General features: G+C 43.5%; 1 protein-coding gene across 1 annotated transcript in view; it reads left to right on the top strand.

Annotated features, from left to right (window-relative positions):
* The first annotated feature begins 12,092 nt into the window (after positions 1-12,092).
* Positions 12,093-19,723, top strand: part of TMIE (transmembrane inner ear) — a 658,893-nt gene continuing 651,262 nt past the window's right edge. The window contains exon 1 of the mRNA XM_069647090.1: positions 12,093-12,542. Coding sequence (XP_069503191.1) covers positions 12,441-12,542 — 102 coding nt within the window. The 5' untranslated portion in view covers positions 12,093-12,440. The remainder of the gene's footprint in view (positions 12,543-19,723) is intronic.

The following is a 19,723-nucleotide window of genomic DNA, read 5'->3' on the forward strand; positions in this document are numbered from 1 at the left end:
AAAAATGAAGGTGAAACAGCAATAGAGCAGTTTGTCCATGTAAATCAAATCAAACCATGCCATCCCAGGCATGAGATCAGGCAGCTTGAGCATGTAGAAACAGATAGAGTCCCTTGAGAAAATAAATGAGTACAATCAGGAGGCAGTGACAAAGAAGTTAAAAAGTTGATTGTTATGATGGCACATAAACACTGTAGTATATGTAAAATATATAATATAAAATAAATAAATAAATAAATAAATAAATAAATAAATAAATAAATGCACATATAATTGAAGCTCATGGTTGGTGTGCAGAGAGAAAGTGTATTAAATATTGAATGCTGTTTTATATATGCTTGTTTTCTTTTAACTTGTGTTTAATTTCAGAAAAAAAAAAAGAAAAGAAATATTTTTACCAAGCATGTTTTATTTTTGGCAAAAGGATGAAGTTAGTATTGTGCTATGTACTTAATCTGTTTATTTTCTATTTTGATTTAGACAATTAACATTATTTGGTCAGAGGTTCTGGGACCAGAGGCCACGGGAGACGATGGAGTCCTGGAGTCCCCTGGATGAAGACCAAAAGATGCCTGCCTCCAGGTGGAGGTGAAGACAAAATAACCGGAATGCCAAAAGAGATGACTACTGTGGATTCAAGATTGCCAAGATGAAAGAGTACTCGAATGAACCGAATAACATCGCTGGTCGGGACATACCAAAAGAGACAAAACAAAAGTTCCGGCATATGAAGTTCCACGTATTTATTATTTTAATTATTTATTTTAACTTGTTATATTACTTATTTGTTTTAGTTAGTTGTTTTATTTCATTGTTTTTAATTGACTTGGAAAATTTAAACTTAAAGTAATGCCACTTCCACTGAGAAGGCAAATGTGGAACATTTTATGAACTGATGGACTCAGATGAAATGTTGATTGCAAATTTTCATTGATGCACATGAATATTCATTTTGTTGGATTGCTATATTGTAAAAAAAAATAGAACAAGTTGTTTTTAGGAATTGGCTTGAATTATAGCCAAGTTCTAAAAACAAAAGGAGGGTATATGTAAGGATATTTGGCGTGTTACAGTACAGAGTACAGCAATACTGCACAAGTAGCAAAACATTTTTTTGCAGCACCACCACCACAAGGGTGCGGTGCATTGCTATATGGGTTAGCAGATTAACAAGGAAAGACAGACTATTCAGTCAAAAACGATTTTAACATATAAGATGCAAATCTATTTTTACAGTTAAAAGCACACGTGTTCATTTAAAAATGCACTCTATTTTTCACCTGAAATGCCTATATTGCTAGAGACACATTTGAAAATTAACAGCTAACCTATTAACCATTAACCTGACTAATAAAACCTTATTTTAATATAACCCACTAATAAAATGTGTTCTCCACTGCAGAATTAGGCATACTCTGAAAACCATTTAAATGTGTGTGCAGATTTTTTCTCTTCTCTTCTCTGCCTGATTCTCCGTGTTTTTGTGCACAGTAACTGCAGGAAGGAGGAAGTCAGATTTGCAACAATTGCAAATGTATAAGCGAAGCTATTGTTGAAGAGTAGGAGGATGAGAGATGATGGATTTCATTGGGACACGTCATACAGAGGGCTGAGAGGAAAGTTTTAGTGGGCAGTATCAGGGAAAAAGACAGGCAGACATCTTTCTGCACTACTGGGGAGAAGACCTGGCTGTGGGGTCCTGACTGAATGCAGATTCCTGTGTCCTGCTGCAGTCGAGATTGGGGAGAGCTGAAAGAAAAACCTTTCCACTGGCTGAGGCATTCCTATCTGAAAAAGCTGAGAATTCCAGGCAATGACCCCGGCTTGAGAAGGCAAGCGTTCCTTTTTGCTGGAGTTAATCCAAGAGAGCCACATTCACAAAGAGAACAAATAAAAAGATAAGGTAATGAGAAGTGTGGGAGCTGAGTGTGTACGGTAATATGCAGTCAGTGTAGGATTCCTGTGCGTGTCTTAATCAAATACCAATGTTGCAATTTGAATTCTGTTCTCCGCCACGCTCTTTGCAGTGTGTCATAGACAATGCTTTGACTGTACCATTTTATTTATTTCTGTAAAGAATGAGATCGTGTCTAAATGCAGCTTTTATAATACAGAAAATATTTGAAAACAGACGGGTGTTTTATTTTCTATTTACCATTACAATGCCGATGATGTGGGGAGATTTTTAAACAGTGCAATGGTCATTTTAAGACAGATGTGTGCATGTCAGAATCAGTATGAATAATTGTGAGTGACTGTAGCATAACTTGTTGGAGGTACATGAGCCAACGGGAAGAGAGACTCTCTGAACATAGCTCCCTACCGTATATAAGGTAGTGGAAATTACCACAAGACTACCACATATAGCTCTCTGTCGTAAATAAGTCAGTGAGTTCGCCCATGGTGGCACACCAACACTATCACTGGAAATGTGGTATTCCTAGAATGCAGGTCTGAGGTCTCTCTAGTGATCACACGAAAAATCTAAGCAAAGATAAGGGATTCTGGACATTGGGGCCACAAATAAAACAAGGGAATTATGCTCACCAAAATACCACCAACCACGTATACCAAATATGCAGGTCTGGGTGCTGAAATAATGCATGTCCATTGTATTATTGTTGCACATGGCCAAATCTGAATACAAAGAGTGATTATTGCTAAGTTATTTTTCGGCGGTAATAAAATACCGTCAGGCCCCAAATCTCCACAAAATACCCTACAGCACTCGCTTCCTTTTGAATGCAAATTCAAAAGGAAGCGAAACCAAAATATGAAGGTCAAATGGCCTGCTCTCAGTGCCTGGTGTGCACAAAGGTGAAAAAGAGGGCGGCTGGGGCATACTGTCTGTCTGTTGTACTTGTTACTAGGAGTGAAGAGCAGATCACTGCTGGGCAGAGTGGGGCAGGGTGGTGGAGGTGTGTATTGGCCGATGGCTGCAGGGCTGGCCTGAGGCCTCCTGTTCTTGTTGTAACATTTAACAAAGGAAACAAAATAACAGTCCTGGGCAGCCCTGTGTCCACCATTATCACGTAATGCAGATGAGAACCTGGCTGCCTGGATTTGGAAAATAAAGAATAAGAAATATATATTTGTCTTGTTTGTATTTTTTGGCCCCAGACTGTGTAAATAAAAATCTGCCCACACACATTAAGATATGAATCGGCCCCAGGCTGAATGCCCGACTGGTCAGGTTGGCCCTGGTTACATACCTCATACCAACTGTTGAACCTCGCAGGAGCCACCTCTTTTGCTGATATTAAAGAAGGGCTCCTACAGCGGGTAGGTCAGACTAGCAATTTCTACCACCAAAAATTCAGAAAATGTGGTCCCGGAGAAACACCAGTTGAACTCGGAGAAGGTTAAAAATACTCTGTCACTGTGGTTGGGAAGGAAAGCAAAGCCCAAGGTATTAGAAGATTTAAGCCTGGAACAATTGATTAATTATTTGCCTCCCTCACTCCAACAGTCTGTGTTACAATTGAATAAATCTACCATTTCACTAGTCATTGACACCGGCCAAAATTGTTATGATGCAAATAAATATTTCCACTCTTTACATGATCGAGAAGAGAGAAAACAAAGGACCTCCTAAAACCCCTTTTCTCCCTGAAGAAAGGGCTGAATTCCGATTTGGTTCTGGGATCCCCATAGCGGGAAGAAAGCAAAGATAGAGAAGAGACCAGAACCCACACCTACGGAGGAACTGAAGACGGAAGATATCAGAACACAAAACCCTTAATCCCAACATGCTTTTCATTTAGGGAACCAGGACAATTGGCTAGAAATTGCCCACAGAATAGAAAAGAGAAACTCATGGAGATTGGGTGTTTGGTGGGAGAAGAGTGGGACTATCCAGAAAATAATGAGGAGATAGAAGTCCAAAGTAATTACTTTTTTGGCACATCTTCTCAATCGAACTATAAATCAGCATTGGTTAATGGAGTCCCAGTACAGGCCCTAGTGGCTTCTGGCAGCAAACAGAACGCGGTTAGGGCTGAACTAGTGCCAACTGAAAAGTTGAAAGGGGCTTCCCTGGCGAAAATAATATGTGTACATGGGGATCAAGAACTATATCCCAAAGCAGTAGTCTCTATCCAAGTGAAAGGAATTACTACCAACTTTCCTACTGACATTATTCCCGGGTTACCAGGAGAATCATTATCGGAAATGACTTTCCCAATTTTCCATCTACACAAAGTCAGTGCCCCACAGACCTCATCTAACACTTGGCAAGAAGACACCATGGAAACCATGGAAACAAATAATGCAATATGGGACTGGACTGAGATCCCAAACATGTTACAACCCAAACCATGCCCTTAATCCCTTTTGAGGGAAGCCGTTTTCATAGGGGAAGGCTATGTGGGAAACCTGAGGGAATCCTCACATCTACTCCATTTGTATCCTCTTCTCAGGTGGCCAGGGAGAGGCCATTGCTTTTAGATACTGACCCTGAGGGCGGAGAAGCGAGGGAGGATCACCTGGGTAGAGGGTCCTTGGGGATTAGGCCGAGATGTCCTCAGGTAAAATGCAGTATTCCGCATTTCCCTTTTATGAATCCCAGAGGCAGTTATGGGGTATTGTTATCCCTGTCCCATTGACCAAGAAAATGACAGGAGATAATACCAGTCCAGAAGCATCAGAAGGAGGGTGAAAAGGAGAGGGGTTAAGTGTGAGGTAGGTGAGGCATGGTATCCCCCTTTACCTATTGAAGATCAAACTAACTCTCCCTCAGCCTGTATAGGCTACTGCAAGACAGCTCCCCTCATTTCCCCACATTTGACCTCTGACAGTACTAGGACGAGGAAGAGGTGACTAAGAGTAATGAACACTAAAATCTAATTTCACCACACTGGTAATGGGTGGTGAAACCCACCCATTACCAGTGCAGAGTGTTTTTGAAAGTCAGGCATTTCCCTTTAACCATGGACAGGCAAGCCCAATAGAAAATCTACACCTGCAACCTGTCAAGTGGCTGCAGTTGTATGAAAGAAGACCAGTGGAGCATCAAGGAGAGCAACAGGGAGGCCTGTGTGGGAGAGATCAGCAGGGAAACCATATCGTGAGGAGGCAGACATGGTGGGACCTGAAAGGAAACCAGGACACTGTCTGATATCCTGGAGGACCTGTGGAGCCCAAGGTCAGTCGGACCATTAGGCTGCCACAGGTGTGGGAGCCTCTATTGTCCAGAGAAAGCAGCTGGAGCAGTGAGCATGGGGGAAGGAAGAGAGGATGCTGTCCATGTCCGTGGAAGAGAACAGAGCTGCTGGCATGTGCCAGGAAGCACCCAGAATGTGATTAGGGCCAGCAGAGACGAGCCCACTCACCTGTGAAGCAGAATTGAAGCCACGTGGCTGCTGGAGGAAGAATGCAGACAAGTGTTGAGTGGAAGATGTCACTCAAAACCGGGGTTACTCATGAATACAAAAGTGCAGTATGACCTATATTGAATCCTGAACTGAATGAAAACTCAAAGTTAAGCTAAGTTACGCATTTTGAATCCCTAACTGAAGAAAATTCTAAGCAAAGTTAAAGCATGCACATTGACTACCAAACTGAATAAAATCTTGAAACAAAGCGAAACTACATGTATTGAATATTGAATTGAATGAAACTTTATGGCCAAAGCTAATGGTTGATGAAAGCAAAAAGGGAAAATGCCCATCTGAAAGCAACCTACGAAAAAGAGCGCAGTTGTGAACGAGTACGACAGAAAGGTGGGAAATACACAAGACCACCACAAAGTGAACTTTATGAATGGATACAGTGCGGCAAGGCCAAAGACTGGCAAGAGATCTGCATCACATTGTGACAAAACCCACACGGTATCCAGGAGAAGCTAGGAGAGTGTGGTGTTACACATAAAGCCAAGAGGCCGACAAGGGGAAGCTAAGTGAATGCAAATCTATGCACAGGGGCAAATACAGAACAGGCTGTGGGCTGAAGAGCCTAGGGTCCTTGGTTGCATGACCTTTGATGGGCGGACCGTGTGGTCTGACAACTGGGCCTAGACCATAGAGTCCTGAATTGTAAAAGCCAAAGACATTGTAAAATTAACCAGGAAGGAGCACCGTAAATGAGCTGGTGATGCAAATCAGAAGGAGGGTCAAGTTGGCCTGGTGTTGTGTTAAACACTGAAAGACTGAGACCAGTATCAGTTGCTACATTGAAGTTTTGGGGAAGGGACCATGATACTTGATGAACCATAAATGCTGTTTTGAGGACAGAGCCTCAAGACTCCTTTTCTTTTGAAACTGCATTACTTTGAATTTAGGGAAGGGAACCAGGAGGATTGTGTGGAACAGTGTTGCCTTGAACTTGGGGAAGGGAGCCCCAATGATTTGCATAACTGGATTGAATTTGAGAAAGGTAAACTTGAGACTTTTGTGGAACTTTCTTGAACTTTGGGAAGGAGAGCTAAAGAGGAAGCTAAGAGTTGGACAAAGCACAGAACTTTGTGTTGATCACTATTTCTTTTAGTATTGACATCCCTACACATTGTTTAGCTTTAGTTGTTTGGGCAATTATAGGTTTTGGATACAGACAGACTTTTAAGTTGAACTCTTTGACTCAGACTTTCCTTAGTTTCGTTCATGTTGGGAAATCCGACCTTAGCATAGGGCAGGTGAGGCCTCCTACCATACTGACATTTGATTTAATACACCTTTTTATTTTGAACTTTGAATCTATTGTCTGTGTCTTGCTTTGTGATGCCTTCACAGCATGCACAGAGGACATAAATGAAGAGGAAGGAGAAGGAGATGATTACGGAATATGGGGAAATGAACATGGATAATTGACCCCAGGCAGACTGGATGCCAGTCCATTGAGAGGATGACAAGTCTATTCTGGAATTGGGTTCCAGATAAGCTGCCTGAAGAGAGGGTTTGCTGAAGGAATGGTTTCAGGCTGACTGTATCCCTAGCTGGCGCTCCAAAATCAGATACTACATTCAAAAGGTAAATTAAACCCCTATCAATTCCAAATGATCCATATAGATTGACCAGGCTACAATCTGGGAGCAAAAAGATAAGGGAATTGTAGGGAATGCAATTTGAAAATGTTTCGATGGAGGTACAACACCCTAAAAGTGTATTGAGATACAAGCTGCAGAGGTTTTTTTTAGCAGGGATATTTGGTCATTTTTAGTGTTAGTATTTCTGTCATTTGTCACAGTGTTCCAGGTAATGTTCAAATGGAATTTAGTTTTGCTTTAGTTTTGCCACAGTTTAGAGAGCACTAGGCTATTAAGCATGTGGTGGAATTACAGGCAGCAATCGTCTTGTTGCTGATTTCCCTAAGCATAAGGGCCACTTTCCACATTAGCCAGGGTCCTGCCATTTTGAACTAGACCCCCTCAGAGTGTGTAGATTTATGTTATTTAGGGTGCTAGGCTGCAGCTGTGAGCCTCTGTATTTCCATTCATTTAAACTTTATTCCTGCTTCCCCCAACCAGTGTTCAGCATGCCAAGGTCTGTGGAGGAAGGGTGAGGTGCATCACACATATTAGTTATTGTTGCAGGGCCTAGCTGTTCTCAGGAGCTTTTAGCAAAATGTAGACTAACGGTTTGTGTTCTCAACAATAGATAAAATACAAAAGTTGCGAAGGACATATTTTGGTGTGAACGAAGCCGTGGGTGAAGGCATTGTTAAAGAGTCAAAACTAGATCATGGTTATTCTGCCCCCTAGGAAGTGTTTGGACAACTGGATCTGCATTAGAATTGCTTGGTAGCATGAATAAATATGAATAAATTAATTTCCAAGGAGTGGAGCCTCAATTACATTCTTTATGAAGCCACCTGGTTGCCAAGAAATAGCTGGAACTATGTGTTCTAGAGATGGCAACATGTTTCAAAACAGGAGATGCAAAAAGTGTTGCAGAAGTAAACTACTACAAGGCATGGGAACAGTCAGGCATTGCCAAATTGGCTGAACTCATGAGAGAGGATTTTGCTGTGTCTAATTTGCTGACTTCACTGTTCACAGTCACTACATGTTTGGGTCAATTTGGTGGGACTGCACATTAGAAGTTACATGAACTTGTTTTGACCAATGAGAGTTTGCCATTTTAGTAAATGTTACTTGTATAACTTTAGTTAATCAGGATTAAGTATTCTTTTTGGCTGCACAAGTAGCTCATTCATGGGGGCTACACTCGGATGGTCACGGGTAGTGTACTAACCAATGTGTGGGTACTAATGTATATTGTGTTCAGATTTCTCTATAGGTGGGAGCCAAAAGGGAGTGTGGAATTAACATGTACTTGATATCTGTAATGTGTTCTACTTTTGCGGGTTTTCTGCCCTTAAATACTGTAACCCAATGTGGGCGTATCAAGCTCGTTTTCAGTTCCACAGCGCTGACTGACCCTCTCGAACGTAATTTGCATGTATTTCAACTCTTTTTCTTACAAATCGTAAACTCTATTATTGCTTGCTTGCAGTGCTTTTTTTTTATCCGTTTTTTGGCCTACCGTACAAAACCAGGAACACATGTTCTGATATCTTGATGCCCTGTGTTGCCCCATCTACTTTGAACACAAAATTAATTTAAAAAATGAATGCATTTTGGTGCCACCTTAATTAAGAAATTGTCTTTGTATAATAAAGTACTATTAAAACATGCTTAGCGACTTAAACCAGTGTAGAGTGCTGTGGTCCATAGTGTGAGTCATGACATATTATTGTCTGAGAGATATCATGCATCATTGCAGCCGGGGGAACCCATAATCACAGATCAGATGTTGGTGCAACAAAAATATATATATCTAATTAATTCTGTTTAAGAGAGTTGTGCAAAGTACACACCCCTGCATTAATTTATCTTTAAATGCACAGGCAGAATGAATTGTGTGTAAGGTGGGAAGAAAGGTGGTTCCTAAATATTTTACGTTACAGGAATAGTACACCTCTAGCCCAAAATACATGCAGATTGAAAATGACATGCATATATTAAATGTGTGCAGCTAGAGTAGAGTGGGCAGATCTATGACAGTAATGTTTCGAATTCAAACCTACAGGAGATACCTTTAAGCTGGCCATTGTCTACAGTTAAGTTTCATATACATATACAATGCCTTTCCTTCCTCACACCTGCACGTGGGAGTTGGTCGATAGCAAATGTATTTTAAATGCAATTTATCATGTGACTTTCTCAGATAGTATTGCAGTATTTGTTGGTATTTAAACTGATTTAAAACAACAGAAATGTTCAGAATATCTAGTAACTGCAGGACTACAATATATTTATAAGTAGACTGTTTGAATTGAGGGTGATTGTTTTTGTGAACTTTTTATAATGAGATTCATATAGCGAATGACATTTGCTTGAATTACTATTTGATTTTGGATTTGCTCTACATATATTGCATTCATCTCCATGGAGTAAATTTGGGGACCAGTTTGGTCGAAGTTCCATTATTCTTTTAAATAAATGTCGATATCTGAATACCACACTATCTATTCCTGGCCCAGAATTGCAGAGGATGGGTTAGTACACATTGGACATTTGAGAGTGGCCTGCCATGCCTGTATGAGCAAGTCTATATATAAAAATAATATTCTACAGTGCTGACTCTACAGACGTGTTCATCATTTAAAAAAAGTTAAGAGGTGCAATATTGGGCATTTTTCAGCTATAAGTTATCAGAAGGCTATCCCTAATGCAAGTACAGAACTAGTGAAAACATTTGAGGAGTCACAGAACCAACTTAACAATAGAAGATGGCTGTCCACTCAGCTGAGGAGAAGATCAAGGCCTTGAATGAGTCTGCAAGGAGGCTTCAGAGCAGTGCTTTGAACTTGCAGGAATGGCTGGAATTTGCAAACAAAACAGCAGCGTGTAATAATCTAAGGTTTATAGCACCCTGCAAAAGGCTGAAGTGGGTCATGATGGGAAATCTTATCTTGTTGTTTCAATGAAAGACTATTTTGAAGAATCAGACAAATGCTAACTTCAAAAAAGAGATCCAGACTGAGATGGAACAAACAGAAGCCATGTAAGTTGCTCAATGCTTCAACAACAAGGATGTCACGCTATACCACACTTAAGATTCCTGATGAGGAAAGGGTGTGTGCTTGTCTGCATCCTTGGTCTGTCTGTCTTGTGTTCATAAAGTCATGCATAAAATAACAATAACCTATAAGGCAAAGATCATTTTCTGGAGCAAAACTCATTTGTGTGAGCTCATTTGTATACCCACAATGCATTGCTCCATAACTTGGAATTGGAGGTTATGTTCCAGGGTTATCTACTGGCTTGCCCTGTGGCATGCATGGCTTGTTGGCTGAAACAGTCTATTCTAATCTCACATTTCAGGTAGAAGAGGTCTTTTCACGTTTTGCAAGACAACCATAATATTGCTGAAGTTCGCTAGAAATGCCCCAATGCTCCAAGACTAAGGCCGCCAAACGTATGTGCCACTTATGAGGGTGTGTGGTTGTCTGTACCTTTGGATTCTGGGTTTTTTTAGTTGCTAAAATTATATATAAATATATATATATATATATAAAAAACACCAAAGCATGCTTTTGGGTTATTTCACATGCCAACAATGCATTGGTCTGACTTTCCTGCGGACGTGAACTTCCAGAGATGAGTACTGGGTGGTGCTGTGTGGTGCGTGTGGCGTGTTAGTTTAAGTATCTGTTCTGCTCTCCATTTCAGGTAGAATGACTCTTTTGATGCTTTTGAATCTATGTATCTATAAAATCGTGTCACCAGGATTGTTCCATTCATCCCCAACCACCCTTATGTTGCTTAGGCTGTGTTCCAACACCATGCCACCCATTGCTGTGCTTAAGCGAACCTAATTGAGTGTTCAACTACTTGATTGTCACATTTGTACTATTCACTTTTAACCTCTTGTTTACGTTTACTGACCAATGAGTAGCATTATTTTGACATGAAAAAACACATGTATGTATTATATGGACATGAAATGGAGTGTTTCACAAAAAAATGAGAAAAATGTGGCAAGGGAAGAAAGACTTGAGTAGTTGTGGACACTTGACAATGGAATAATAGCTTGGACAACATGACTTTGGAATGAGGTGTGGCAATGACACACCAATGGGTCTTTAAAATGGTTGCCCTCTCATACAGGTGACTGTGAAAAAGCTCAAGAGTAAGCCAAGCATATCGTCCTTTCATGTCCTTGCTCTCGCCATGCAGAGGATGGAAGCCAGATTCACTGCAAAATGGAAGAGACATTGAGGTCTTTTTCCAGCGAGGCTGTGGCCTAGTGTCCTTCCATTTGGCATGTGGGACAGTCCCCACTCAAAGTTCGGCTGCCTATGAATGTACAGTATTTGTTTGAACGCATAGCCTCCGAAAGAAGGATGAACCACCAGAAACGTCTGCCATCGGTGCATGTTCACTGGCATCACAACTAGACTGTTTTTATCAGCCATTTTGTATGTCACCTCAATAGAATAGAATTATAAAGCTATTATGCTGCATTGTGAGAACACAACAGTCGAAGCCAAAATGGGAAGAAAACTAAGAGCCAATTTTGCTGCTGTCTAGTCCATTGTTTTTCATCCTGTCAGTTACCATGAATGTGACCTAGTCAATCTGTCCGGTCTGCACTTCACGAGGTGGGACCCAGACTGGTCTGCATATGATTTTTCCCCATGTGCAGTGACACAGATGTATTCATAAATGAACTACTGGGAGGCTGTGCGGACCATTCCCCACTCCTTACGTTATAGATTCCTACATCACTGTCTGGCTATTTTAGATATTTACGTTACACTTCGGTTGATGGCTGTGCCATGCTTACATAAAACACGTTATTTCGGGTGCGAATATAGCTCAACTCAATGGTACCCATTTTATCAATCTTTAAGCATAAATGGCAAAGTCGAAAAGCTGGACTTTCAACCACTGACCTACAGTTTGCACACGTATCTCCGCAGGAGGCGCATCAACCTGCGGAACTAACAATCTAGTGCTTTTGTATTATTTATTTGATGATAACACACCACCCGGGCGTGTAATGAAGAAAGCGATGTCATCACGTGACCTAAACAAGTGATGCATAAAGATCCGATCTGGCAGTGTGGGCGATATACACATCAGTCTGCTACAGTGTTTGGAAATATAACATTTGACTGCGCCCTGTGATAAATGCTTGCACCTCAGGGATTTCCCGAACAGAGCACTCTGCGCAGCCCTCAGCAATAACTCCACCCACCGGTTCCCCGTATCTCGTGTAAATGACACCAGTGTCATTAATTAATGATTCCCCTGGGCTAGCCACCGACTCTGTGACTGCCGGGCTGTGCAAAGGCGGGCTCGAGCGGCGAGGGAAGGGAAGGTATGCTGGGAGAAGCCGGGGAAGCTGTCATCGGCTAGCTGGCCATCCATCACCTGGCCAGCCTGGTCCACGCTTCCCACAGAGGAAGAGCGAGGAAGGGAGACAGCAGGAAATAAGATGGCGTGGCAGCAGCGCTCCCAGCATCCCTGTCCACTTCCCACTACTTCCATCCTTCTGCTCTCGTGCACCCTGAGGGCAGGGCTGGCGCAGCTCATTGAGGTAAGAAACCCCATCCTGCTCCGGCCCCGGTGCTGCTGCTGAGAGAGAAGTCGCTTTAGTAACAGCAGCGGCGCGCCGTTTTCCTGACTGTTGTCAATTTTGCTCGTGAATAATGACAGCCAAAAAGCCACCGGGTTGCGCGACTCGCCACTCTACTCTACCGGACCCCAGTTCTAGTAGTTGTTGTCTGAACACATTCGTCAACCGTTAGAAAGTGTAACTTACATAACGGCGTACTCGTATCAATTTGAATTCGTCACAAAACAGTAGGAAAGGGAGACATGTGATATGTTCGGCAGTTTGTACTACAGGACTGAAAGGAAAAAAGATAGAATGAAAGAAAGACAAATATAGAAATTAAGAATATAGAAAGAAACGAAGGAAGGAGGGAGAGAGGGAGAAAGGAAGGGAAAGGGATAGGAATGGTACAACAAATGATTATATGACAAAGTTTAAATTCAACTACAGGCATATATTATTCTCCACCTATGCACGAGTGTGTGTGTGTGTGTGTACCGGCGGGCATGTGTATTCACCAAGCCACGTTCTTTGGACAGAGTTTGTGAAAGAACGTTTTCTCAGGTGGACATCTTTTCCCCAGATAATATTGAACATGAAAGCGCCATTCTTTGTTCGCTGGTTATTTACACTGAAAAGGTAATTGAAGCGACGGGAAATTGATTTCCAATATCACAGAAGAGGTCTTTTTGAGGACGTCGTGTACCGGAAGGAGCACCGCTTGTGTGGCTGCGTAAATTTCTACAAGCGCGCAGGCACGTTCTGTAGCGAAACGTACTATAGGGCACCCTTTCGTGTCAGTTTCTAAATCATGTCGGAGCAGGTGCATTTTTTCTTGTCAGGTTCGCAGCGGCAGTGTAATGCTATTTGTCCTGCATCCCACGTCATAATATTTGTGCACAAGTCAGAGAATTCAGGTGAATACGGTGGATCTGTGTACTTATTTAGCAAAGATAGTTGAGCGCTGCATGTGGCACACATTCTCTGTAAAAGCTCCAGATGTGCATACGAACACCGCCTGTACGTTCCTCCTCAATACGTCTTTTGCATGAGGTTTGGCAGATGTGATGTCATTCTATTATTGTTTTCCATTTGCTTTTATAATGACATTCGATTTATAATTTACACTTCAGAATAATCTTACAATTCATGGCAGCCTGTCAATGTCTGTAGAACAGCCTAGAAATAATGTTCTTATTAGAGGCTAATCGTGACATCACAACTGACCTGTACTAGGAAAATGACATCACAGCCGCTCTGTAATCAGTTATTACGCTTCAGTTGTGACGTCACAATGTTTGCTGCTTGAGCCAGAAGAGAGAATTCCAGCTGTCACTGCAGCACTTAAAGCTGTGAACAGTTTTTTTAAGTATTTGCTGGCTGAATAGTTTTCTGTGTCACATTTCATCCATTAATTGACAAGGAACTGTTTATGGCACAATGTTTAATTTGTGCACTGCTGGTGTTGAACACATATGGGCAAGAATCTGCATGTTATTTCTTATTTTAAAGGACACATTGAAAACTTGTTTTCCAATTCATTTTATTAAGCTGCTTGAACTATTTCTCTGCAACACACTGAGAGCTGCATTTTTGCTTTTCTGAATCCAAACAGATTCTATATTGTGTATATGGATCAGCAAATAGAAGTTCTCTTACATTATATTAACTAGGAGATGAAGTAATAAAGGGAATGTCTGTGTGTAGCCATGTATTATAAGGAATAAAGTACCCCCTCCCATACCTAAAAAGGATATTGCAAGTCGCCTTGGAGTTCTGTGACCTTATAAAGGAATTCAGCCACTGCATTTTTCCTCTATTTGGTCACAAAACTCCTTGGTGACTTGCAATAGCCTTCTAACGTTTGATGGGGATACTTTATCCCATATCTATTCATGAAGGTAAGATCTCAGAAATGTATGATTATGGCATAATAGGATAGCTGTAACAATATGGCTTTCACCCTAGCAGTGGGTGCAGGCAACGTCCCGCCCGCTTGGGCCAAACTAGGCCGAGCGAAGGGAGGCCCTCAGCATGGGCTGTGGGCCGTTTTCCCTCCCTCCGGAGATTTGCACCACTAGTGCAGCCAATTTCCAGAGGGGAAAAGAAAGATCGCCGCCACAAATAGGCAAAAGGGACTCGAGACTCAGTCCCCTTTCTCTTTCTATGGCGGCTGCTGGGAGACGGGAGGAGTGCATGGACCGAGCACAAAGCTCTGTAAGTGGGGAGGGTGAGAGGAGTGGGGAAGGGGTTGGGGTCCTTTTGGAGGGGTGGGGAGGTGGGGATGCAACTGGGAGAGGCTTCCTGTTGCCTCCCACATTAAAGACAATATAAAAAATGGTGACACCCGGGGAAGAGCCTCGGGAGGCTGGAACAGTGGGCAGAGAAGGTGTATTCCTGCCTTGCTGTCCAGCCACCTGATTGGCTAAACTGCCTTCCTCGGGTGCGAACATCACATCTTCACATGTAAGATACTTTGAATGCTGTGCCCAGCCAATGATAACATTACAACCAATCACTCTTCTTTGCCCTCTCCTCAATTAAAGTCTATCCCTGTGCCTGAACTGACGTATATATTTGCTGTAAACCCATCACCACTCAAGAACGGTTACTTGTGATTTTATCGAGAAAAGAAAACAAATAATGAATTTTTAAAGAATCCAAAACATTGAGAGAAAGAAAATAACAAATTTTACTTTTGTTGTTTTTGGGGGGTTTCCCCTCCATACCCCCCTTTTTTCATAATTTTCCCCCATCCCCAAAATTATTGCCATTCCTTACTACATTTGTACACATTTTATGTATTATTTGTTTTTCTGTTGTTTTGGGTTCTTTAAAAATGAATTTGTTTTTTTCCCCCGATAAAATCACTACATAGCCTCAAGAACCATCCTTCGCTGAGACCCTTCCATGCCTCGACCCCAAACTCCAGCCCAAAGCCCACCCTTGTCCTGAAGTCCATTCCTTCTCTGTGGCCCATACCTACACTGCGTGCTATCGCTGACTAAAGCTCCACCCAAATTACTGACAACGGTTTGTTGCTGTCATAAGTAGGAGCTTATGCATGTCTCTAGGTTGCTTGTGTGGAGGAATGTGGTTCTATCTGAGGTGCAAAGTATGATCTTCATGAATTAATTGAAGATATTTTTGCATCACAGTGAGGAGACCTTGTGCTTTTCATTGAGTTAAAATGTACAAAGCTCATTGGATAGAGCCGGAGTACCTCAGACAGATTAAGCATCTTACAAAGGATGCGTGTGCAAGTCTTTAAAAGACCTTGAACATCTCACTCAGGGAAGGTTTTGCTTCTCGTTAACATAACTGTTCTATCTCATGACTGCAGATTGTCCATGATGCACTTGGTCTCTGTATCTATTGAACAATCCACCAACTTTTCCACCCATCCTTTCCTCATTGATATTTACTCATTCACCACCTCGCTCACATTTACAAAAAATGCTAAATGTATTGCCTTTATCATAGCTTGTTTGCAATGCATCTCCTCAACACATCATGGGAGTCCTTAAAGCTTTACAGTTACACTGGGTTCCTGGTTTGGGTCTGTTTAGTGGTGCAGTTCCTAAAAATGAATCGGGAAATCATTGGGACACACACACACACACACACACACACACACACACACACACACACACACACACACACACACACACACACACACACACACACACACACACACACACACACACACACACACACACACACACACACACACACACACACACACACACACACACACACACACACACACACACACACACACACACACACACACACACACACACACACACACACACACACACACACACACACACACACACACACACACACACACACACACACACACACACACACACATACAGGAAGTATCCTTCTTAAAATGAAATATAAGTTTTTTGTGATTAAAATGAATGACCAATTTTGGAGGTATAAACTCGCACGGTTGTCTGCAATTTAACATTTCTAATTGCAATATGCAATTTATTCATGGAGCACTGTCACATTGGGGAATGTAGGTATTTTTTCCAAGTTTTGGGGAAACTACACATTAACACTAAAAACATGGGAAATGTAGTGGGTGAAAAATAGGATTAAAAGATTAGTCCTATCTAGTTTGTTGTTACCATGACTAAGCTGTGGAGGACAGTGAAACATCGGTTCCAGTTCTCCCTGTGTTTATCGAAACAAAATGCTTATTTTTGTAACCATCCTGCCGATACTTTTTCCTTTTGCACTTATTTATGCAAAATCGTGCCTTGCAGTGCACATATGTTGAGTCGCTTATTGCGCTCGTTTCTTCGTTGTCTTCCACACACACAAACACAGATATATATTTATATATATAAAAGTCAAAAATTGTTTGTGGGTTTGTGGCTTGGCGAAGCATTGGCATATGGGAGGCGAAGGCGTATGAGAGGCAAAAGCCGAAGGTGTATGGGAGGCGAAGGCCAGGCATGTGGTAGGCCAATGGACCTGAGAGGTGACCTGAGAGGTGAAGGTGAAGGCAGGTACCATTCCAGAAGTTTCCAAATTGTTGCTATATAAAGAGGTGTTACTCTCTTACGAATAGTGCTAGCTTCCCAATGTAATGAAGCAACGGTGTTGACCGTTTCAAGCGCCTACTTTTCCCAATCAGGCTGTCATTCGGTATCACGATCAACAAGGCACATGGCCAATCAATCAAGTGCACTGGTATCAACTTGGAATTTCCATGTTTCTCCCACATGCAGTTTTAAGTTGCGTGTTCTAGAGTGGGTTCCCCAAATCAGTTGTGTAACTTTGCTCCAACTGGAAAAAATAAATGTGTCTATAAACAAGCCTTACAATGAACGAGTACTTTGTTAATATTAAACTTTAGGTCCATATTTGTTGGCACCATCGGCATCATGTCACCCATCACGCTGCTCAGGCATCTCCATGTTTTTCTCACGTACAGTTATACGTTACAGAAAGAGTTTTTAAGAAGAAAAAAAAATGTGTTGTGTAGTCTTTATAAGAAAACATTTTAAAAATATGAATCTACAAATGTACTGAATTTTTTTTTTTCACCTTTCTTATGAAGTCTTTCCGAAAAGCGTAAAGCTACCTTAAGGAATTTCTAACAAATCATACCATAGTACCGATGAGAAAATAAAATTTCCGGGCAACGCCGGGTATATAAGCTAGTATATCTCTCTCTCTCTCTCTCTCTCTATATATATATATATATATATATATATATATATATATATATATATATATATATATATATATATATATATATATTACATGGCCACAGTAGTGGCCATGTAGTTATGGTTAAGTTGGTGTTTCCATAGGAAGAGCACTTTTTGGGCAGCTTATAACTTCGCTCTCCCTGGATGAATCCTCAGCAAACTTTGCAAAAAAAGTATTTGGGTCACTCTGAATTTTTTTTGCAAAGATTCGTCCAGGGGGGGCGAAGTTAAAACTTTTTTTTTTCCCATAGACATAATGGGAAAAAACTTTGCTCACGCCAACAGCCCAAACCACTGGACGGATTTAGACCAGATTTGTGGCAGGAGCGGTGGCTTGGTCCCGAAAGCGTGCTTTGCTTTATTTGGTGTAAATCCGTCCAGTAGTTTTTTAAAAAATGATAAAAATGTAAGGAAAAAAAATTAGTGATATCTGTGTTCGCTTCGCGGACACACTTCCCTGTTCACTCCGCGGACAGGACGGTGATTGGGCAAGCAGCTTGCGTGATGTCCGCGGACATCTGACGTGCTCTCTCATTGGATGTGGTGAAAGCGTGCAGTGCGTCTGGCTTCAGAGACGCCTGCCATCTTTGTTCCTCGCCGCCTGCACAGTAAGTCTTGTGTCTGTCTCCTGTTCCTCCCACCCCCGCTCATGCCCCGTGTGTCCTTCTTGTCCCCCCCACCCCCACTCATGCTCCGTGTCTCGCCTGTTCCTCCAGCCCCCCACTCACGCCATCGGCACACGGTGGCCAGCGGAGGGCCGAGGAGCGGGATCTGCCACCTGCACACAAACGCTGTGTGTCTCTCTCCCTCCTCCCCACCCCCCGCTCATGCCCCGTGTGTCTCTCTCCCTCCCCCCACCCCCGCTCATGCCCCGTGTGTCTCTCTCCCTCCCCCACCCCCGTTCATGCCCGTGTGTCTCTCTCCCCTTCCCCCACCCCCCGTTCATGCCCTGTGTGTCTCTCTCCCTCCCCCCACCCCCGCTCATGCCACGTGTGTCTCTCTCCCTCCGCACCAACCCCGCTCATGCCCTGTGTGTCTCTCTCTGTCCCCCCACCCCTGCTCATGCCCCGTGTCTCTCTCCCCTTCCCCACACCCCCCGCTCATGCCCGTGTGTCTCTCTCCCTCCCCCCCAACCCCGCTCATGCCCCGTGTGTCTCTCTGACTCCCCCCACCCTCGCTCATGCCCCGTGTGTCTCCCCCACCGCGCCCACCCCCCGCTCATGTCCCATGTCTCTCTCCCCTACCCCCCACCCCCAGCTCATGCCCCGTGTGTCTCTCATGCTCATGCCCGGTGTGTCTATCTCCCTCCCCCCACCTCTGCTCATGCCCCGTGTGTCTCTCTCCCTCCCCTCCACCCCTGCTCATGCCCCGTGTTTCTCTCCCCTTCCCCCACCCCCCGCTCATGCCCTGTGTGTCTCTCCACCTCCCGCCCACCCCCCGCTCATGCCCCGTGTGTCTCTCTCCCCTTCCCCCAACCCCCGCTCATGCCCGTGTGTCTCTCTCCCTCCCCTCGACTCCCGCTCATGCCCCGTGTGGCTCTCGCCTTCCCGCCCACCCCCCCTCATGCCCCATGTGTCTCTCCCCCTCCCGCTCACCCCCCGCTCATGCCCCGTGTGTCTCTCTCCCTCCGCCCCACCCCCGCTCATGCCCTGTGTGTCTCTCTCCCCTTCCCCCCACCACCTGCTCATGCCCCGTGTGTCTCTCTCCCCACCACCCCCGCTCATGCCCCGTGTGTCTCTCGCCCTCCCGCCCACCCCCTGCTCATGGCCTGTGTGTCTCTCCCCCTCCCGGCCACCCCCGCTCATGCCCCGTGCGTCTCTCTCCCGCCCCCCCAACCCCGCTCATGCCCGTGTCTCTCTCCCCTTCCCCCACCCCCGTTCATGCCTCGTGTGTCTCTCTCCCTCCCCCCACCCCCGCTCACGCCCCGTG

The sequence above is a fragment of the Ambystoma mexicanum genome, chromosome 2q (genome assembly GCF_040938575.1).
Source record: "Ambystoma mexicanum isolate Mex_15411 chromosome 2q, UKY_AmexF1_1, whole genome shotgun sequence".
Classification (NCBI taxonomy): Eukaryota; Metazoa; Chordata; class Amphibia; order Caudata; family Ambystomatidae; genus Ambystoma; species Ambystoma mexicanum.